Source organism: Anomaloglossus baeobatrachus, chromosome 11 (genome assembly GCF_048569485.1).
Source record: "Anomaloglossus baeobatrachus isolate aAnoBae1 chromosome 11, aAnoBae1.hap1, whole genome shotgun sequence".
Lineage (NCBI taxonomy): Eukaryota > Metazoa > Chordata > Amphibia > Anura > Aromobatidae > Anomaloglossus > Anomaloglossus baeobatrachus.
Window position 1 is genome coordinate 49,256,120 of NC_134363.1, and position 23,241 is coordinate 49,279,360.

At 50.2% G+C, this 23,241-nt stretch overlaps 1 protein-coding gene across 2 annotated transcripts in view; it reads left to right on the plus strand.

The window, feature by feature from the left end:
• The window catches only part of TRPM4 (transient receptor potential cation channel subfamily M member 4), a 142,034-nt gene that overhangs the window by 28,917 nt on the left and 89,876 nt on the right, over positions 1–23,241 (plus strand). The window contains exon 1 of one of the 2 annotated variants that reach the window (XM_075329097.1): positions 540–741. The exons of the other annotated variant lie outside the window; for it this stretch is intronic. Within the exon in view, the coding sequence (XP_075185212.1) occupies positions 688–741 (54 nt within the window). The 5' untranslated portion in view covers positions 540–687. Of the gene's footprint in view, positions 1–539; positions 742–23,241 lie in introns of those variants that run through there. 2 annotated transcript variants of the gene reach the window in all.

The following is a 23,241-nucleotide window of genomic DNA, read 5'->3' on the forward strand; positions in this document are numbered from 1 at the left end:
CGTTTTTTTCCGCATCGCGCCGCATCCGGCGTCCATAGGCATGCATTGAAAATGTGCCGCAGCGGCCGGATGCGGCGCGATGCGGTTTTTTTTTGCCGCACAAAAAAACGTTGCAAGACACGTTGCCTCCAGCCGCTGCTTTGATAAATTTTGCCGCATCCGGAAAAAAACGGATGCAACGCAAAGCCATCAGGTACAACCCGGTAACAATGCAAATCTATGGGGATAAAACTGATGCGGTACCGGATCCGTTTTACCCGTTTTTTTCCGGATTGTGCCTGATGGGGAAAAAACTGTGTGAAAGTAGCCGCTACTACTTGTAAGTAGTCTCGTATCAGGGCTCCCTGTCCTGCCATCAGCAGAGGCTTTTAGTATGTTATTCAGCTCAGAGAGGTGTTGGCTGCTGTCAACATCTGCAAGATTATTAATTAATGCCTCTGGATTCCTGACCCCTCCTGTGCCAGCTTTCTTCTCACCTCCTTATCTGTTGTAGGCTGAACTGTGCTGCGTCTCTGGTCCAGCTCTGCTGATGCTGCAGCGTCATCTTGATTTGCTTCATGCAGGGGAAGTCATCCTCCAGCTCACATGAGAGGACTGGCATCTCTGGCCCTGATCTGCTTCCCGTTTGATCCTCTGGAGCCCCTGTACTCTGTACAGCTGCAGCTGCTGGTATCACCATAGGTTCCCATGTCACGCAAGCACTACTTGCTGGTTGCCAAGAGTCGGCCATATTTGGATGATGTGAGTAGTCTTGTGTCGCGGGCGGGTAGGGGCACTGTGCTCACCACGCTCGGGTCCGGCGCTGCTGCTGCTGCTGCTCGGTGGCTCGAGCGGTGGGCCGGATCCGGGGACTCGAGCAGCGCTCCTCACCCATGAGTGAAAGGGGAGTAGTTTGGTTTGGGGATTTGGTCCGTGACGCCACCCACGGGTTGCGGTGAGGTTGGACACCACCGCTGCTGGTGACGGGGATCCCGGGAGCGATGGTAGGGAGCAGCTGGGATGTTGTTTCCCCCTCCGTGGGTAGGGGGTTGGTGGTCCCGGGGCCCGGTGAGGTGACGGGGAGGCAGGGTTGGCAAGGTGCAGGGGGCGCTTGGACTGCGCAGCGCGGTGCCGGACGGCACGGTAGTAGTACTCACTCAGCCACAAATGGATGCAAGTCTCTGGTAAAACAAACGGCTGGATGGACGGGTCCCGCAGCCGGCTGCTGTGGTCTCTCCCGGACGGTTGGTGGTGGCTGCCTTTCCCTGCACCTTTTGTGTATCTTCGGTCCCGATGGCTTCCCACCGGTAACCCGCTCCCCAGCGTGAATATGTGCCGGAGGAGCCCTTTTGTCCGCAGGCTCTGGCCCTGGGAACTCTAGCTGTGGCGGTAGCTGTATTTCCCTTTTGCTGTTTGGACGGTTGCCTTCAATCGGGTCTTGGCTGTTTGGAAACCCCTGGGGTTCCGGTCACTAACGGATTTGACCTGTTTAACAGCGACTCAAAGCCTGGTCGGGGTCCGCAGGCCCTGCCGGTTTGTGCTGGCTTCACTTTGCTCCCCGGTTCGGTACCGGCGGGCCACTGCCCGTCCCCGGTCCTACGGTTCCGCGTCGATCCGCCTCTCCTGCAGACGGCCACCACCATCTGCCAACCTTGCCCTTGGTGCCCTGGCCACGTACCCAGACACAGTCAGTTTGCTCCTCACTCTTTCCCTTCCCTAACTGATCTGACTTCCTTTCCCGCCTCCAGGACTGTGAACTCCTCCGTGGGTGGGGCCAACCGCCTGGCTCCACCCCACCTGGTGTGGACATCAGCCCCTGGAGGGAGGCAACAAGGATTTGTGTCTGACTAATGTGCTGTCTCAGGGTGGGGGTGTCGTGTTGTAGTCCCTGTGACGACCTGGCTAGTCCAGGGCGCCACACTTGCATGGTGGCTCCCCTGAGATATCTCTCAATGCCTTGTGGGGGCAGTCCTGGGGGCTCAGGAGCTGAACTTTTGTGTCGCCAGGGGTTAAGGAGATACCCAGAACCGGGCCAAGGGGTCGCTTCTGGACAGGGGATCACGGTGTCGTGACCCGGTCTGTGCTCCCTGGTTCCACAATAAAAGGGGGGGGTTATGTTCGTGACGCCACCCGTGGAATGTGATCAGAGATGACCACCGCTGCTGCAGAACCTCCGGGGTGATGGAAGGCAGCTTGAGATGGGACGGCTCCCCACGGGTAGAGCCTTTTCCCAGGGGCAGTATGTTAGTCTATGGGGGGAGTGCAGGACACGAGCACAATAAACAGGCAGACTCACGGTTTTGCAGTTTCTTTGTCTTTTACTGATGATGTTATTCAGCAGAGTACTGTCCACGGAGTCTGTGAGGGGTTCAGGGTTTCTCCCACCCAGCCGGGCCGTTTTGGCTTCCTTGCCTGCACTGTGTGTCTGTGGCCCTGCTGCTGCGTGAACTATGCAGCTGGCTCTGTGCTCCTCGGTACCGACCTGACAGGCAACTCGAGTCCTTACTAGTATGTTCCTGAACTCTGCGCTTGTTGCTTGTGTCTGTGGTACAGGTGAAAGATCTGGAATCTTCACTTCTCTGGTGGTAACTGTGCAGTATGTAACCTGCAGTCTCGGATCCAGCATCCGTTCTGTGTGCTCCACTGGGATGAACTCAGCAATGCTCTGTCTCCCAGGAATGTTCCTCTGTGTACGCTTTCTCCTTTCCTCAGACCCTCAGCTAGGCCTGGAATTGGTCAGTGGATCCTGAGGTGAGCTAAAGCCAGCTCCAACCTGCAGATCCTTTCTCCTCAGTGCTCTGCACTGAACTTCCAAAACGAAACTACTCTGAAACTACTTCTGACCATTTCCTCCCTCCACCAGAATATACAGGGAAGCAGCTTGGTCTCCCCCTTCTGGCCAGGAGGTCTTGGTGTTGTGTGTGGGGAGTTAACCCTTTGTGTTGTTACTGTGGCAACCCTGGGGTGCCACATTCCCCCTTAGTGAAGAACAGTACTCCGGGACTGTGAAACAAACAAACAAGTTATCACAACAATTGTATATATACAGAGTCTCAAAAGGAAAAAAAAACAAAAACCTTAAAGCTCAAAAAGAGTCCAAAATGTTCAAAAATATATAAGTGTTCATACAGTATAGTCTCTGTAGGTACTGGGCTTTTGGTCTTAACGTTGCAATTATATAAACATTTCAATCAACAAACACTTCTTAAAGGTGTCTCTACTCTGGTCGTAAGTGCAGTAGACCTCACGGCCCTCGGGCCACCAACAATGTGATCAAGTTGTAACTCTCCGTGCTGCCACCTTACACCACTCTTCTCTCACCTTTTCTGTACACTAAACTGTTACGGTTTTTCATATAAACATTATAACATATGTACATTTTATATGCAATTTCACATTAGTCCTTATATCTTGCTGGTATCTGACCCTGAGTACTACGCTGTGACCTGCGTACTGCTGGGGTACTGGGTGTACTTAGCATAATGGTGTGAGTGGAAGTGTACCTATTTGGTGTTTCTGGTACTTGTGAGGATGGGGGGCTGACTGTAGGACTGGCAAGCTCACTGGGACCAGGAATCTGTTCTTCCTCTACGGTTTCAACTTCCAGTTCTTCTTTTCTCTAGACTAGACTTTTCTCTACGCACTCTTGTACTTGGCGATACTGCTGCTGACGTAGGGTATCCCAATTGGATTCTTGAACTTCCGCATCTGGCTTCAGAATTCCCATATCTAGATCAATTGGCAGTTTACCGGGCCTTGCACGCATAAGGTAAGCGGGGGTGCAGTTTGTAGAACTCACCGGGACATGATTGTACAAGTCCACTAGGTCGGGCAACTTCTCTGACCATTGATTTCTTTCTGACTCTGGTAAGGTCTTCAACAGGTCAATCACAATATGGTTCATCTTCTCACATAAGCCATTTGTTTGGGGATGGTATGCTGTTGTGCGGATCTTTTTACAGCCATACATGTTGCAGAATTCTTGGAAGATCTGTGATTCGAAAGCTGGACCTTGATCTGCAAGGACTTGTTCTGGGTAACCATGGGGTCTGCAAAAGTACGTCTGGAATGCTTTAGCTGCTGTTCTAGCTGTAAGGTCTTTCACGGGTACCACCACTAAGAAGCGTGAGTAATGGTCCACGATGGTTAAGGCATAGACATAGCCGGACCGGCTTGGTGACAACTTGACGTGGTCTAATGCGACTAGCTCGAGTGGTTGCTTGGTTACTATGGACTGGAGTGGAGCTCTCTGGTTCTGTTGATCCTTTCTTCTGAGGTTGCACGGTCCGCATTTTCTACACCAATCTTCAATTGATTTTCTCATGCCAACCCAGTAGAATCTTTCTCTTAAGAGCACTTCCAACTTTTTCCAACCAAAATGACCAGCACCGTCGTGGTAAGCTTCCAGAACCATCTTGACGTCTCTCTTGGGCACGATGATCTGCCAGACCAACTCATGTGTTTTTGGATTGGTGTGCCTTCTACAGAGCTTCCCTTGGTACAGGTACAATTTACCTCTCTCTTTCCAGAGATGTTGTGTCTCAGCTGGGGCATTCTGATTAGGGTATGCACCTTGTTGTGTAAGCAGTTCTTTCACTAGCTTCACAGCTGGATCACTGTCTTGTGTTTCAGCCCATCCGTGGTGTGCTAATGGGTTGAGAGTTGCCTGCTGTTGTTTTTGGTAGACACTTGGTTGATACTGTCCCACCTTAGGACGGTGAAAGGCCGGTAACTCAATTTCTTCCAGTCCCTCCGGTTCCTCTTCCACGTTCCCCGAGTGTGGCATCCGGGATAAGGCATCTGCATTCCCATTCTTGTGGCCTGCCCTGTACTTGATGACAAAGTTGTAGTTTGACAGTCGGGCTATCCATCGCTGTTCCAGTGCACCTAATTTTGCAGAGTCCAGGTGGGTCAATGGATTGTTGTCAGTAAAGATGGTAAATTCTGCAGCTGCCAGGTAGTGTTTGAAACGCTCTGTTACAGCCCAAACTACTGCCAGTAGTTCTAACTTGAAGGAGCTGTAATTCTCTGGGTTTCTTTCTGTAGGCCGGAGCTTCCTGCTTGCAAAGGCAATAACTTTCTCCTTGCCTTCCTGCTTTTGAGACAATACTGCTCCCAGTCCTACGTTGCTGGCATCCGTGTACAAAATGAAGGGTTGATGGTAATCTGGATATGCCAGGATCTCTTCTCCTGTCAGTGCCCACTTCAACTTCTTAAAGGACTCCTCTCTCATCACTCCACTGGAAAGGAGGATTTCGGGCTGCAGACTTCTTTGACTGTCCTACCAGGATGTCTTGTAGGGGAGCTGCTAGCTTCGTGAACCCTTTTATAAATCTTCTATAGTAGCCTACCAGTCCCAGGAATTGCCTCACCTCTTTCACGCTGGTGGGTCTCGGCCAATCTCTGATCACGGTAACTTTTTCAGGATCTGGTGCTACCCCTTCTGAGCTCACGACATGTCCCAGGTACTGTACCCTTGGCTTTAGAAGGTGACACTTGGATGGCTTGATTTTCATGCCGTATCCGGATAAGGCTTCAAACACTTCTGCCAGGTCTTGTAGATGCTGCTCATAGGTCTTGGAGTAGACTATGACGTCATCCAGGTACAGGAGGACAGTTTCAAAGTTCTTATGTCCTAGGCAGCACTCCATCAGTCGCTGGAAGGTTCCAGGTGCATTGCAGAGTCCAAACGGCATACAATTGAATTCACAGAGGCCCATCGGCGTGGTGAACGCTGTCTTCTCCTTGTCAGCCTCTGCCACAGGAACTTGCCAATACCCACTAGTCAGATCTAGGGTGGAAAAGTAAGTAGCGGATTTTAATGCAGCCAATGACTCTTCTATCCTAGGTAATGGGTATGCATCCTTGTGTGTAATGCGGTTGATCCGTCTGTAGTCTACACACATCCTCATGGTCCCATCTTTTTTCTTAACTAGCACTAGTGGGGCTGCCCAGGGGCTACAACTGTCTCTTATTACCCCTGCTTCTTTCATTTCTTTGAGCATGTCTTTGGCGCATTGGTAGTGAGCCGGTGGTACTGGTCTATACCTCTCCTTTATGGGTGGATGGTTACCTGTGGGTATAGTGTGCTCTACCCCTTTGATCTGCCCAAAGTCTAATGGGTGTTTGCTGAATATTTGTTCATATTCTTTCACTACCCTGTATACTCCATGCTTTTGATGGGAGGGTGTAGAATCGGTGCCTACATGTAGCTTTTGGCACCAATCCTCCAGCTTTCCCTCTGAGCCATTGTCTTCCGCCTGATTTGACGGCTTCAAGGGCTCAACGGTGGTGATGGCGTTGTTATCAACCGTATATAGCTTAGCCATGGTAGCATACTTAGGTAGGGTGACCTCATCTTCCCCACAATTTAGAAGGCGTATTGGCACTCTTCCCCTGTGTACCTCAACTATTCCTCTGGCCGTCAATACAGTGGGCCTACTGTCTGAGTACACAGGTTCTACCAGGGCCTGATAGTCTCGCCCTCTGATGCCTATTGCGGCTCTACACCAGACCAGCATTTCTGTTTTGGGAGGAATTACAATAGGTATTGGGTCACTTACCCTTGCACTGCCAATTTCACCTCCTGACATTTCTACCTGCTGCTTCAGCATCAAGGCTTTAATTTCCTTCTGCAGGAGTCTCTGTTGCCCAGGTTTGGCAGTCTCGACGATCTGCTGCAAGACAGTAATTACCTCTGCAAAACCATTTTCAATTACATTCATTCCTAGCAGCAAAGTTGGTTCACGTTCTCGCCGGTCAACATCAACAATGACAATACCCTGGTTCTGCAATTCTACTCTCCCAATCTTAATGGTCATTTCTCTGAAACCAACCTGTGGTACTAATTCACCATTGCTAGCCCATATATTCAATGCAACATTAGATGGACCACTGCTAACGTCTGAATCAGCCCAGTACCTCTTATAAAGGACATGCGGAATTGATGTTATTTGGGAACCAGTGTCCAGCAAGGCGTTGAGCGGAATGCCATCCAGCACGATGGGGATGACTGGACGTCCCCCCACATACTTGTCGTGCCAGGGTGAAGGACCTTGAGAGTTCATTCCTGAGGAGCGGCCCGCCTCCCCAGGGGATCCCCATTTTAAAGCACATTCACGGGCAAAGTGACCTGGCTCATTGCAACGGCGGCAAATGGGCTGTCCATCCGGCTGGTAGCGGTCGCTGGGTCGTCCTCTCGTCGCTTTGTATCTCCTAGGCCTCATCCATGGGACATCCTCCTTGCTGGTCGCCAGCTCAATCTTGGGTGGAGACTTGGATCCACGCAGCTCCTGGACGATTCTAGCCATGGAAGCAACAGTGTCTGTAAGGGCTTCAAGCTTTTGATGTAGAGCCTCATTAGTGATGGGCTCCAGGTGGTTAGCAACAGCCGCTGACATGGCCGATGTCACCGGCACTACTGGCTGCTGGGGTGCCACTGTAAGGTGTTGAACAGAGTCTATATCCTGCGGCTCCTCCACCTGCTGGAGGCGGATGGCTCTATCCTTTAGCTGGGCAAATGTTAGTCCTGGATCCTGGATCACCATCATGCTCAGTTGTCCCCGGTGGGAAGGGGATGAGAGTCCATCCAGGAATTGGTCTATCAGCAGCTTATCTGCTCCAGGGGCTAAGGCAGGTTCTGCTAATTTAAGTGCTCTGAGCGCCTCCTGCAAGTTTAAGGCAAAGTCTCTTGCGCTCTCTCTAGGTTTTTGCTTGCATCCAAAGAACCTCATTTTAGCCCGGCTGCCAGCAGTGGATTCAAAAGCTGCTTTTAGTCCAGCTAGACTGCCGAGACCCACCAACCGGTTCCCCCTCCCCACCGCGCAATGAAGGAGACCACACATGGAATATCTTTCTTTTGTACTTTATTGAAGGTATCCACGTAACACCATTCAATGTTGATATAAAAGGGGGTTGCTTGTTATTTTGGCCACAGCTTTAACCACAGGCACAAATCCGCCTTAAACCTGAGGGAGGAGGCCCGATGCCTACGGCCGTCCGTGGCAGGTTGGCTCTCACCAAATCCCTCTTCCACCGGCTGTGACTTTGAAATTGAACCATAACCTTTTTCCGTAGGCACAAAACCGCCTTAAACCTGAGGGAGGAGGCCCGATGCCTACGGCCGTCCGTGGCAGGTAGGTTCTCCAAATCCCTCTTCCACCAGCTTTGACTTCAGAACTTGTAACAAAACCTTCTTAAGGGAGGGAGGGCGGGCGATGCTCACCCTGAGGGCAGATGTGGTAAGAGGAAGGAGGGACTCCGGCAGCTGTTTATATGCCCTGGAGGAGGTCCCAGCAGGGAAGGGGGGTCAGCGGGGGGCATTGCACAATGGGAAGGAGGGAGAGGTGACCATGGGGGACGTAGCGAGGGGCTCAGCAGTCAGGGGCAGCGGCATCGGCCGCAGTGCCCTGCAGACTGCCGAGACCCACCAACCGGTTCCCCCTCCCCACCGCGCAATGAAGGAGACCACACATGGAATATCTTTCTTTTGTACTTTATTGAAGGTATCCACGTAACACCATTCAATGTTGATATAAAAGGGGGTTGCTTGTTATTTTGGCCACAGCTTTAACCACAGGCACAAATCCGCCTTAAACCTGAGGGAGGAGGCCCGATGCCTACGGCCGTCCGTGGCAGGTTGGCTCTCACCAAATCCCTCTTCCACCGGCCACGGAGTGGCGAAGGCCCAAGCCTGAGCTGCGACCCCCACACAGGGCCCTTATGGCCCGCTCAACCCCGTCCTTACTGTCCGACAGGAAATTGTCTAGGCCTATATCATTAAGGCTAAAACCATCCTTTAGCACCAAACGGCTGACCTCTGATTCCAGCATCTCGTGTCCAGGCACTATCCCTCTTCCTGACGCTATAAATTTGGCGATCTGCATATTAACTTGTTGCCTTGACCTTTCCACAGCTGCTATGTTCCTTGCCCCTGTACAACTCAATCTCGGTAATATACTGGACCGTACCCCACTACGTTGCTAAAGAAGCTGCTGAACTTATCTAGGAAAGAAGCTGCTGAACTTATCTAGGAAAGAAGCTGCTGAACTTATCTAGGACCACTTGCATGACCGCAAGCAGATCCTGGATCCTCACATTTACCAGGTCATTTCCACCCGTGAATGACCAGCACCAGTAGGCCAGTGGCTACTCTGGATATGCTCACTACCACGGGCAGGACCTGGGCCCAGGCCAGGCCCCGAACTCTTCTCCAGTGAAACTTGAGGTCACAAACTCCCAGCACGCTTCCACCCGGTCTCGACTCAGTCCGCCGTGCTGCCCAGAATATGTGTGAGTGACCTAGGATCCAGATGCTAGGTCTCGACAGATCTAAAAGAAAAACGGTTACTTCTCTTGTATGCAAAACATTTTCCATCATCGTGTCAGTAAACATCATTGTATTAATGTTTCTTTAGGTTTGAAGGTGCTTAGATAAATAAATATATGTATATCATTTCGGTTAACAATTTTTTTTTTTTTTTTTTTGTGTAATATATAAACGTGCCAAACAGTGGACAACTGGTGGCAGGGAACTACAGGACTGCACGGATAGGTATGAAGCTGGCCCTTGCTGCCTCGGTTGTCGTGTCGATGCGGAAGGAGTGCATGCCATAATCTCCTGGTTGTAGGTCCAGGTAGGAAATAGACATTTTGAGCAATGCCGAAAGTTGTGTCGCCATGAGTGGGATCACTCTGCTTGCTCCAAGAAGAATTTGTTGGGAACCCAAGACTCTAAGTGTCGCTGCAAGGTAAGGATGGGACATAGGATACCTGAAAACGGGAAAATAGGGAACCAAACTCCTCTACCGAGCTGATCTGTTTTGGAGCGCCTTATGCGAACCCGTACTCCACCATTGCAAACTATAACATTGTCGCGTAACAGACCACCGGTGCGACCTAGGGACCTGCTAACTAATTCGCTGACCATCAAAGCTCCGAAGAATGCTAGCGAGAAGGCGGCCGAGAACAAGAGGACCTCGCTGTCATTGGTGCAAACGTCACCTAGCTGGTTTATTATGCCGGAAAGGATGGCGAATGAATTGGCCTTCCTGTTCTCCGTGCACCAGCGCTTTCAGCCTTTAACGGCCTGTTTGAACAGAAAGGCCTTGGTGACATCGGTCCATCCACGAACCTGAAAGTGAGAGGCTATTCCTGCAACCCGCAACTACGCTACTGTGCCCGGCAAGCCACTGGTATGTAGATGCGTTATGTCTCGAGCAACGGAATTGCTAAGAAAAACCGCGGACACCTGGCTAGGCAGCGGTTGAACTATATTGAAATCATTCGTCCCCAGCCTTACCATACAAATGCCACGTTGATGGGATGCCTTAACCAGCGGAATCAACTGTCCACAGGGACCGTCCAGAGGGACTGTGGACACCTTTGGCCATTGTTGTCAGATTCTGGGTGCAATGCTCGAAACTTCTGAAAATCAAATGCAATAAGGCATCAGCGATAGTATTATCAATCCCCGGTATGTGGATGGCCCTGACCCAGATATTATGTTCAAGGCACTTAAGAACTAAGTATCGTAGCAAGCTGATCACCGGTGGTGAGGAAGATGCGAGGTGGTTAACGGCGTCGACGACACTTATGTAGTCAGTCCTGAAGCGGGTCCGATTGTTCGCCAACTTTTCTGCCCAAAGACTTGTAGCTACTATTATAGGGAACAGCTCGAGTAAATTTTTTTTTTTTTTTTTTTGTCCACCCAGACAGGTGCCATGTGTTGGGCCAGCGATTAGCGCACCAATTGGGACCAAGGTAAAGGCCGAATCCGGTGGACCCGGCAGCATCCGAAAATAGATATATCAGCGCTGGAAACTTCCTGTTCCTGGAAACATGAACGCCCATTGTAAGTAGCTATGAAGGACCTCCATACACCGAGCTCCTCACGTAGAGCGCTGGTGATGCAAATCCTTTGATGGGAGGCAGTTATGCTCCTAGTGGCCAGGCAGAGCCTCAGGGAAAAGCCCCTTCCCATGGGCATGACTCTAAAGGCGAAGGCGAGCAAGCCTAATAGAGATTGCATTTGCGCCAGGGTTACCTTACCAACCGCGCAGAACCCGTCAATGAGCGATGTGGTGTTTTCAACCTTTTCGAGTGGTAGCCGAAACATCATGATAATTGAGTCTATTTCGATTCTCAAATGAAAAGGCAGGTCACAGGGCCAACTGTTTTTTCGGCCAACAGCGGAAACCAAACTTGTCCGCTATGACCTGGACAGATTTTAACGCGGTTGAGCATGCTTTAGAGTTGGTGTGGGAAAACGAACAAGAAATCATCCAAATAATGGGTGACCAATTTATTCTTTGCCACGTCCTTAACCACCCATTCCAGGAAAGAGCTGAAGAGCTCGAAGTGTGAGCAGGATATGGAGCAACCCATGGTAATTCACATGTGGTAACAGAATTTTTTGTTGAAATAGCGCCCTAGCAGGTGGGACAATCGGGGTGCACTAGTAGCGGGTGAAAAGCAGATGCTATGTCCGATTTTGCCATTAGTGCTCCTTACCCTGCTTTTCGCACCAGTGCGACCGCTTTGTCAAAAATGCGTAGGAAACTGCTGAGTCCTCTGTGGGGATGCCGTCATTGACTGACCGCCCAGCCGGGAAGGACAAGTAGTGTATGAGGCGAAATTTACCCTTTTCTTTCTTAGGCACTATCCCTAGGGGTGAAACGCGAGGGTTTAAGAATGGTAAATCTATAAATGGGCCTGCTAGTCGGCCTAACGCCACTTCCTTCAGTAGTTTGTTCGCCAGGACCTGTGGGAGGTCCCGGGCCGATTTGAGGTTGGGGGCGAAGGTTAGTTCTGAGGAGAACATAAAGGGGGATAAAGAAACCGTGGTTGAAACCGTCCCTAATAGCGTTGGCCGCAGCCTTATTGGGGTAACGTTCTAGCAATGGCTCCACCACGTGCACGTTCACTGGAGTCTTTGGGACTTGGTGGTGCATTTTTAGTGTGATGCCTGTCTAGTTGCTTATCGCATTTGGAGGAGGTGTGATTGCCTCCGCACGATGAGCATTCGCGCTTGTATTTGCGGAGTCCTTGAAACCTGCGATGGCCTTCATTGAAAAGCCAACAGCGACCTGGTCTACGGACATTTGCAGCTCCAGGTGTAGCGTGGTGAGAGGAAAAGTTTGGTGGGCCTGGAAACGACTGGTGGGACTTTTGCGCCATCATAAGCCACGAATCGGTGGCCTTAACTTCCCAACGGTTGGAATGCCAAGCATCTTCTAAATTCTTCGTCGTACTTCCACCACGCAGAACCCCAATGGGTTTTATAGGAGTTGAAAATGGTATTGCAGTATTTTGCGAATTGACTCTTTTCTTTGTTGACTGTTTTTTGGTCCACTGATATTAGGGAACAGATATCGACGTATTCGTTTGCGCGAATTTTTTATTTATTTATTTATTTTAACTGTATCTGGTGTTAGGTGAGTTCCCAGCTGTGATACACAGCAGTAGAACACGTCCCTGTGTAAGTCGGGCGCTGCTGCGTTACATCCTGATGTTGTACAAACGCGGGGTTAACCAGAACTACTCCTGATGGTGTTAACAAGATCGCCCAATAAAAGTGGCGTACGTTTTGCGCCATTTTCCGAAACCCGTAGCGTTCTCATTTTGGGATCTATGGCGCAATGACTGCTTATTTTGCGTCTCGAGTTTACATTTTTTAATGGTACCATTTTGCGCAGATGCTACTTTTGATCGCCTGTTATTGGATGTTACGCAAAACACGCGGTGACCAAAAGCGTAATTTTGGGTGTTTCTCGTGTTTTTTTTTTTTTTTTTTTTTTTGCTGCTACGAAATTTAACAATCAGATTAGGGACTCTAGATTGTGAGTTCCAATGGGGACAGCGTCGCCAATGCATACAAAGCGCCGTGGACAGCGCTACCCAAGTGAATAAAATTATTAGCATTATAGCATTATTATTCTTTAATTGACTTTATATTTTGATAGATCAAGCTTTTCTGAACTTGGCGATACCAAATATGTGTATATATGTATACATATTTATTTATTTATTTATTTTTTTTTAATTTTATTTATTTATTTTATTTTTTTTTTTTTATTATTTTATTTTATTTATTTATTTATTTTTTTTTTTTTAAACTTGTCCCTTTAGGGGGATGTATGGATCAACAATTCGATCGCTCTGCACTATCTGCAGATCTCAGCTACACAGCTGAGATCTGCAGATACACTGCTTTACCCTCAATGCCGGAAGTATGCCGGCACTGAGAGCAAGTGACTCAAGGTAGCTACAGGCGTCATCACATGACCCTGTGCTACCATGGCAACCAACGAAAGTCATGTGATCACGCACGTGACTTTTGGTGGGGGCGGTGGTACGTGATAGTAATGCCCGCGCATATACATCTCGCTGCCAGACTTTGGCAGCGAGATGTAAGGGGTTACAAGTTGCAGGTGGAAGCGATCCCACCCGTAACTTGTAGTCACACATGTCAGCTGTTAAAAACAGCTGATATGTGCGCCGAACACCGCATTCTGTTGTTTTTCAGGATTCTGACGTCACTTCCGGTCCGGGACCCGAAACCGGAAGTGACGAGTTATCATGTGATCGCCGCATCACAGGAAGTGACGCGGCGAACATGGATAGCAGGATGTGACGCGACCTCCGTATGCCACAGGGAGTCACACGGGGCCGCGTCATCCCGGCGGGGGGAGGTGCGCGAGGTGGCCATGGCGACCGGCGTGATGTTGGGGGGGATCAGGGGCTAGGGCCGGGAGCTAGGGCCGGGAGCAGGAGGTGAAAGCGGACCGGACCTTCTGGACCGGGCCGCCCTGCGCCTGGAATCTGTGGTGGGGCTTAGACGCTGCGGTGGACGGGAGGGTCTGGAAGACCTGCGCCCACCGCTGCTGGGAACCGGCAGGAGGGAGCTGGTGCCCACAAGGGAGGCAAGCCATTCGGCTCCCTCCCGTCCGCTCCTTTCTCTTACCGCTGCTTCCAGGGGGTCCATCGGCGATGCTCACCCTGAGGGCAGATGTGGTAAGAGGAAGGAGGGACTCCGGCAGCTGTTTATATGCCCTGGAGGAGGTCCCAGCAGGGAAGGGGGGTCAGCGGGGGGCATTGCACAATGGGAAGGAGGGAGAGGTGACCATGGGGGACGTAGCGAGGGGCTCAGCAGTCAGGGGCAGCGGCATCGGCCGCAGTGCCCTGCATTATATGCTCTACAGTGTCCTTTGCATCATCCGGCCAGGATGTAGCCTCCCGCTGGGCATTGCCAGTTAACTGTCCCATAAGCATACCAACACGCTGAGCTTCTGTCAGGGGGTACATGCTGTAGTAGATTTTTAGCTTTCCGATAAAGTCATTAAATGTGTTGGGCTCACCTGAGTACTGCGGCAGCCACACTGCACCCGGGGTGTACGGCATCAGGAACGGCATGATGGGTGCCGCTACACCGCCGGGTACAACAGCATCTCCCTGCTGCGACATCTTTGCGCCCCCTTAGTTAATTTCACCAGTCTTCTTGACAGCAAGCCTGAGACACTTTTCTGCGTTTTCGTTCGGGTCGCAGCACCGAGCGCACCTCCTCTGCAAGCGGTGGGCGGAGTCTTAGTTTAGGCGCGCTGTTCTCCCGCGCGTAGCAGCTAATGACGCGATTAAAGATGGCGCCTGGAAAATGTTACCAATGATGTTTTTGGATTTTTCCAGGTATCTTTGCAAAGTTTAAAGTCCGTTCTTTGTTGCAACAATTCACAGTGCAAGTCTTTTATGCGATGCAATAAGTCTTTACAGGCACACGTCACCCGGGTTGCAGCCGGGTCCAGTCCGCATCCTGTTCGTGACGCCAAGGTTGTGTCGCCAGGGGTTAAGGAGATACCCAGAACCGGGCCAAGGGGTCGCTTCTGGACAGGGGATCACGGTGTCGTGACCCGGTCCGTGCTCCCTGGTTCCACAATAAAAGGGGGGGGTTATGTTCGTGACGCCACCCGTGGAATGTGATCAGAGATGACCACCGCTGCTGCAGAACCTCCGGGGTGATGGAAGGCAGCTTGAGATGGGACGGCTCCCCACGGGTAGAGCCTTTTCCCCGGGGCAGTATGTTAGTCTATGGGGGGAGTGCAGGACACGAGCACAATAAACAGGCAGACTCACGGTTTTGCAGTTTCTTTGTCTTTTACTGATGATGGTATTCAGCAGAGTACTGTCCACGGAGTCTGTGAGGGGTTCAGGGTTTCTCCCACCCAGCCGGGCCGTTTTGGCTTCCTTGCCTGCACTGTGTGTCTGTGGCCCTGCTGCTGTGTGAACTATGCAGCTGGCTCTGTGCTCCTCGGTACCAACCTGACAGGCAACTCGAGTCCTTCCTAGTATGTTCCTGAACTCTGCGCTTGTTGCTTGTGTCTGTGGTACAGGTGAAAGATCTGGAATCTTCACTTCTCTGGTGGTAACTGTGCAGTATGTAACCTGCAGTCTCGGATCCAGCATCCGTTCTGTGTGCTCCACTGGGATGAACTCAGCAATGCTCTGTCTCCCAGGAATGTTCCTCTGTGTACGCTTTCTCCTTTCCTCAGACCCTCAGCTAGGCCTGGAATTGGTCAGTGGATCCTGAGGTGAGCTAAAGCCAGCTTCCAACCTGCAGAGATCCTGTCTCCTCAGTGCTCTGCACTGAACTTCCAAACTGAAACCACTTCTGACCATTTCCTCCCTCCACCAGAATATACAGGGAAGCAGCTTGGTCTCCCCCTTCTGGCCAGGAGGTCTTGGTGTTGTGTGTGGGGAGTTAACCCTTTGTGTTGTTACTGTGGCAACCCTGGGGTGCCACACTTTAACCCCTTTTTCTCCTCTTGGCACCCATCTGTAGTCATTAAGGAGCTTGAAATGCCGTCTGAGCCTGGGCAGGAGCCATGCCCTTTTCTGGCTGCTTATATGGTTAGCAATAAGATTTTTGCAAGCTCCTTGCAGAACCCAAAGGCTTATATTGAGGTCTTCTCCTTTTATTTTGGCCATGACTGAGCAAAGTGTTTGGTTTTTTTTTTCAATAAGCTTTGAGTTGGTTTTTAACTGAAAAAAAAATGCACTGTCCAATCAAAAGGCTGCAAAAAAAAAAAAAGTCTTCCAAAACTGGCATGTCTATTTTTACATCCATATGCCATCTTGCTTACATGAGCAATTTAATGAATACGGTAATAAAGGTCAAAATACCATTTCTTATCCTAATGGTTCTTCAGGAATGTAATGAAATGGCCCCCATCATATAATTCAAACAGCAACCTGTCCTAGTCTGAAGAAACACTGCACCCAAAATCTGTGTTTCAACTGAAAGAGGAGCTGTATATTAACCACACATACTAGTGAGCCTGCTGGAAAAGGGCTCTGAAAGGAGAAGCGAGAAATCTTGACTGACTGGGCACAATAGACTTTTCTCCAGCCTCAATCCTCTATTTGCAGTCAGCCGAAGAGAAAAATGTTTTTTTTGTTTTTTTTCCTTGTCAGAGCCCTTCTCTGGCAGCTCTGTGCTTACAATACAGCTCCTCTGTCAGTTGAGACACAGGTCTCTGGAGCAGTGGACTGCAGAATACGATATATGACTAGACTGCCGCTTTAAATTACATGATGGGGATATTTTATTACATTCTTAGAAAACCCTTTTATTAATTGTAATGGATCCATGTAAAATGAATGAAATACAGAAAACTCATGTGATTTTGCCATACATTTTTTTTTTTTTTTTTTTTTTTTGTGTGCACCCATTGACTTCTAATATGGATCGTAGTAGTGGAAGCTGTGTATGTGTGTTTAGTGTGTTGTGCCCATGCATGCAAACATGGGCTTTGCCAAGCTGCAGCCTCTCGAATATCTAGCCCAAACCCAATACAATGAAATCCCTTTTAATTCAAAAATTTGATAATCCAGAAAGTCTAATAATCTGGTTCTGGTTTATAGAACAGAATTTTGTTTCAGTACACTGTGGAGTTTTGCTGCAGAAGGGAACAATTTGGATCCTGCAGAGTTTCATCTGTGTGATGTGGCTAAAGGTTTTCTTTTAATAAAGTAATAATCATAAAAAGCATATTTTTACAACTTTTCTTCCATTATGTCACTTGACTAATGCAACAGATAATTGGCTGCAGCCCCATCTTTTCACTCTGAGAGAACACTGACAGACTGCAGCCGACCGGCAGCCACCTCTGCCCCTCCTGGCAGCCGACCGGCAGCCGCCTCTGCCCCTCCTGGCAGCCGACCGGCAGCCGCCTCTGCCCCTCCTGGCAGCCGACCGGCAGCCGCCTCTGCCCCTCCTGGCAGCCGACCGGCAGCCGCCTCTGCCCCTCCTGGCAGCCGACCGGCAGCCGCCTCTGCCCCTCCTGGCAGCCGACCGGCAGCCGCCTCTGCCCCTCCTGGCAGCCGACCGGCAGCCGCCTCTGCCCCTCCTGGCAGCCGACCGGCAGCCGCCTCTGCCCCTCCTGGCAGCCGACCGGCAGCCGCCTCTGCCCCTCCTGGCAGCCGACCGGCAGCCGCCTCTGCCCCTCCTGGCAGCCGACCGGCAGCCGCCTCTGCCCCTCCTGGCAGCCGACCGGCAGCCGCCTCTGCCCCTCCTGGCAGCCGACCGGCAGCCGCCTCTGCCCCTCCTGGCAGCCGACCGGCAGCCGCCTCTGCCCCTCCTGGCAGCCGACCGGCAGCCGCCTCTGCCCCTCCTGGCAGCCGACCGGCAGCCGCCTCTGCCCCTCCTGGCAGCCGACCGGCAGCCGCCTCTGCCCCTCCTGGCAGCCGACCGGCAGCCGCCTCTGCCCCTCCTGGCAGCCGACCGGCAGCCGCCTCTGCCCCTCCTGGCAGCCGACCGGCAGCCGCCTCTGCCCCTCCTGGCAGCCGACCGGCAGCCGCCTCTGCCCCTCCTGGCAGCCGACCGGCAGCCGCCTCTGCCCCTCCTGGCAGCCGACCGGCAGCCGCCTCTGCCCCTCCTGGCAGCCGACCGGCAGCCGCCTCTGCCCCTCTTGGCAGCCGACCGGCAGCCGCCTCTGCCCCTCTTGGCAGCCGACCGGCAGCCGCCTCTGCCCCTCTTGGCAGCCGACCGGCAGCCGCCTCTGCCCCTCTTGGCAGCCGACCGGCAGCCGCCTCTGCCCCTCTTGGCAGCCGACCGGCAGCCGCCTCTGCCCCTCTTGGCAGCCGACCGGCAGCCGCCTCTGCCCCTCTTGGCAGCTGACCGGCAGCCACTTCTGCCCCTCCTGGCAGCCAAAAAAGGGAAGCGGTGAGATCGCAGGAGCGGCATTGGTCTGGTAGGTGTGTTGTTTGTTTTTTCTTTTGCTTTTTGTTTTTTTTTTCTTTATTTTCTGCATCAGACTTCTGCTTATTATGAAAAACTTGTCCAGCATTGGAGAATGCAGCAAAAAAAAACCTTTAGATCCAACAGCAATGTACCTAGGGAAACACAGTGGTGATGTCACAGTAATTACCTGTCTGAACCTCTTGTGGTAGCCTGTCACACTACATTACCTAATAGAAACTGAAGGCGGGGGCTACATGGTGACTTAAATTGTGACACAGGCCGCTGCTACATTGCAGTGTATTTGCAAGGGAATTAGATTGCATGACAATACCCTAGGGTGCCGCGTCAAGCAAAAAAAATCCCACTGGCTCTGACTTTTTGCGACTTGCTTGCTGTGTTATCCCAGGGATCACTATACAACTCCATTCCCCTGTATTATTCTGTGATGTAGCAGAGGAACATAGCGATCTTTGGCTGTGGAACCTTGCTGCCAAAGACTCTGTGTAGCCCCAGCCTAACTTATTAGGTAGTAGTTTGCTTCTTGCTTGCAGAGCACCTGTGTAGTTGCCCAGGTTAGACTTATAGAAGTATGTGACAATGGAAATTACATGGTCACCCTTTAATTTCAGTGGGCATCTTGTAACAATACATTTGCCGTGAAAAAAGTCATCGCCACTTCCTTCATTGATATCACTAAAGCTGATGAAGCTGAAACCACAGTGAGAAACTAATCAACTGTATTATTCTGCGATGTAGCAGAGGAACATAGCGATCTTAGGCTGGGGCTACACAGCAACTTTGGCAGCAAGGTTCCACAGCCAAACGTATTAGGTAGCAGTTGGTTCCTTGCTTGCAGAATACCTGTGTAGTTGCCTAGGTTAGACTTGTAGTATGTGAACCTTGACATTAAGTGGTCACCTTTTCATTTCAGGGGACATCATGTACCCATACATGTTCCCTGCTGGCTCTGACTTTTTGCAACTTGCTTGCTGCTTTACCCCAGCAATCACAATACAACTCCATTCACCTGTATTCTGCGATGTAGCAATATTAGGCTGGGGCTACACAGCAACTTTGGCAGCAAGGTTCCACAGCCAAATATTGCTACATCGCAGAATACAGGTGAATGGAGTTGTATTGTGATTGCTGGGGTAAAGCAGCAAGCAAGTTGCAAAAAGTCAGAGCCAGCAGGGGAGATGTATGGGTACATGATGTCCCCTGAAATGAAAAGGTGACCACTTAATGTCAAGGTTCACATACTACAAGTCTAACCTAGGCAACTACACAGGTATTCTGCAAGCAAGGAACCAACTGCTACCTAATATGTTAGGCTGGGGCTACACAGCAACTTCGGCAGCAAGGTTCCACAGCCAAACGTATTAGGTAGCAGTTGGCTCCTTGCTTGCAGAACACCTGTGTAGTTTGTAGCCTGTGAAAATGGGAATTACATGATCACCCTTTCATTTCAGTGGGCATCATTTACCCTACAAGAAAATCATTGCCACTTCCTTCATTGATATCACTAAAGCCTCAGAAGCTGAACTCACGGTGAGCAGATAATCCCTTAAAGGGGATTTTCAATCCATTTAAAGGGATGTGTCCTATTCTAAAAAGAGATGTATTTAAGAGAGATGAGTGATATCTGCCAATCATGCACTCTTCCGGTCAGAAATAAGAGCTGCAATGTCATCGGCACCGCGCACCTCCAGATACGGCACCAAACAATTTCTTCAATGTCCTTTTGATCTTGCAATAATATTAAATTTCCTTTTACTCAATTTTTAGTCTTTGCTTTGATTAAAAACTTTGGTTAAAACTTTTAAAACCTGTAATACCTTGTTTTTCCAAAAATAATACCTCCCCCAAAAATAAGCCCTAGCAGGGATTTTCAGTATTTTCAGAGCAAGACTTAAATATAAGCCCTCCCCCGAAAATAAGCCCTAGTCGCAGATCAAAAAAGTTAATAAATACTGCACTTCATTATAGACAGCGGACGCCTCGTAATCCCACTCACCAGACGCCGAGCAGAGGACCTGCCGTGATCACACTCCCGCACGCACACATCCGATCTCGCGCGCGCACACAATCAGATCACACACACAAACATCGTATCACACACACAAACATCGTATCACACACACAAAAATCAAATCACACACACATCACATCGCACATATACTCACCACATCCAGCGACACTGATTTCTTCTCACCGGCAGAATCCTGAGAGGCACTGCAGTGAAGCGCAAGGACCTGCCGCAATGCTAGCTTACAGGACCTGCGGATACACGTGACTTCCTCCCATCATTCCCTGCAGCCGGAAGCATTCTTTAACGCTGGATGTGGTGTGGGTGTGTGAGTGGGTGTGTGTGTGTGTGATCGGCGATCTGCTTTGTGTGAGCGATCTGCTGTGTGTCAGCCAAAAGCAGGGGAGGACTGCGTGCAGCACCCACTGGAGATCAGAGGGAGGCCCAGGAGCCATGCAGAAGTCCGTCTGCAAGTAGGGGGTCTGCTTTTTTGGGGTGTAAACTTACCTTCCAACCGTGTTTCTCCAAGAATAAGACATCCTCCAAATATAAGCCCTAGTGCTTTTTGGCGAGCAAAAAAAGTATAAGACGGGGTCTTATTTTTGGAAAAGCACGGTATTACTTGACCTGAATGATCTTTGCTCGGACAGGTAATAGTAGGAGTCTCCGCTGTGGCTCCAGGCCTTGAAGACTTATATTGCTGTGATAAGGAGTAATAATCAATATGACACAAGGGTGTTCCTTATTAATAAATAATTGCGTCCCGAGCCCAGTGATGGAATTATTCAGAAATGGAGTTAGGTATTGTCTGTCTTATTAAAACTGCCTCTTATCAGATACTTCTAGAGCTGCTTTTTATGGAGTCTAAACAAATATGGCTGCAATTGTTTTTCTTCAATTTGAAACTCCATTCATTAGGCATAATATAATTTACATAGAGATTAGAGTTGCTTATCTTGCTTTGTTCCTGGGCTACTATCTGTTTTGTACTTCAGAGCTGCATTCATAGTTCTGCTATCCTGTAATCAGTGTGCTAGACTGTCCTCCTGCATGGCCTGAATTTGTACTCGCCCCCCTCCCCCATCAAATTGTTGCATAGTGTTTGGCCTAAGTGGACATCATCGCGAAGAAAGAGCGGGGGTGAAAGTGTAAAATTTGCAGCTACATCCGCAACGTGATGCCAATCTCAAACCCACGGCTCCTGCCGTTATATACAGCTCATATATTTGCAGCGTGTGCATGAGATTTCTTAAATCGAATCTGTCAACTATGTAATCAGAGTAGGGGCTGAGAATCTGATTCCAGTGATGTCACTTACTAGGATGTGTGTTGCTATTTTAAAAGCAAAAAATGAATGTTTTATCAGCAGGAGATTATCAGTATATGACTAGATGTCTTGCTACTGCTAGTCCTGCTGCTTGGTGTAACTCCACCCCAATTGATAGCTTTCTGCCTATGCACAGTGTACACAGAAATCAGTGGAGTGGGTGAGGTTATACAGGGCTCAGCATTCAGAGAACTGCTAGATCTGTAGCAGAGAAAATTGTGATTGTATGAAAATGACCGCAAGCAGCCCAGTAAGTGACACATCGCTGGAATCAGGGTCTCAGCCCCTACATCATGCTGGATGCCTTGCCGTCATTCTTGCAGCTGTACCGCTGCCAACATCTTTTGCTTTCTACTTGCAAGTATGTCACTTCTTTGAGTTTCTTAGACAGGACTTGTGCACAGCAGTATCGTTTTGACATTGCTATGCTTATTTTATGGGTCGCTTCTATTGTACTTTTTTGGGTGGAGTGCACTAACCTTTTTTAAAGAGGAAATCTCTCCGAATTCAGAACAAACTCTCCTCACCTGCAAAAAATGCCAAAGAGATTTCAGCTCTGAAGCCTTCAGAACTTTGCATGCAGATCTGCCCAAATACCATCTATATATATATAATTGCCTTATTCTGTCTGTCTGTCTGTCTGTCTGTCTGTCTGTCTGTCTGTCTGTCTGTCTGTCTGTCTGTCTGTCTGTCTGTCTGTCTGTCTGTCTGTCTGTCTGTCTGTCTGTCTGTGTCTGTCTGTCTGTCTGTCTGTCATGCTCCGAAATTGTGTCCTTACGGTGACACAAAGCTGATTGGCCGCTGGGCTCGCCATGGCCCCGCCCCCCCACACGGATTGGCCTCTCGCCCTGGCTCTCTGCAGGCCCCGCCCCCCTCACGCAATGCACGCTCGCTCTGGCCCAACTGACACGGAGCCCCGATTCCCAGGTGAGTACACACACACATCAGATCACACTCACTCTCACACATCACATCCACACACTCACAACATGCTGGGATATCGCTTGCTTCTACACCGGCTCCGTCAGGATCCCAGCAGCGCCACACATAACCTTGAGATGCTGGGATCTTCACGGAGGCCGTGAAAGCTGGTAACCATTATACACATCGGGTAACTAAGGTCCCTTAGTTACCCGATGTGTATCATAGTTACCAGTGTACACCGGCTCACACTCACACACACATCACACACACATCACATCGCATCCACACATCAAGGTCCTGCAGCGGCGGAAAATACAGACACATAACAGCACACACACACACACAAATCAGATCACACTCACTCACACACACACATCACATCGCATCCACATACTCACAACATCCTGGGATATCGCTTGCTTCTCGGCGGCGATACTGTGCTGTTGTGATCTTCCAGGACCTGACGGAGGATCACATGGCCAGAAGCATGTGATATCCCCGGATGTTGTGAGTATAAGCGCGTATGTGCAATATCGTCAGTGTCTGTGTGTGTGTGAGTGTATGCGATCGGGTGTGTGTGAGTGTATGCGATCGGGTGTGTGTGAGTGGATGCGATCGGGTGTGTGTGAGTGGATGCGATCGGGTGTGTGTGAGTGGATGCGATCGGGTGTGTGTGAGTGGATGCGATCGGGTGTGTGTGAGTGGATGCGATCGGGTGTGTGTGAGTGGATGCGATCGGGTGTGTGTGAGTGG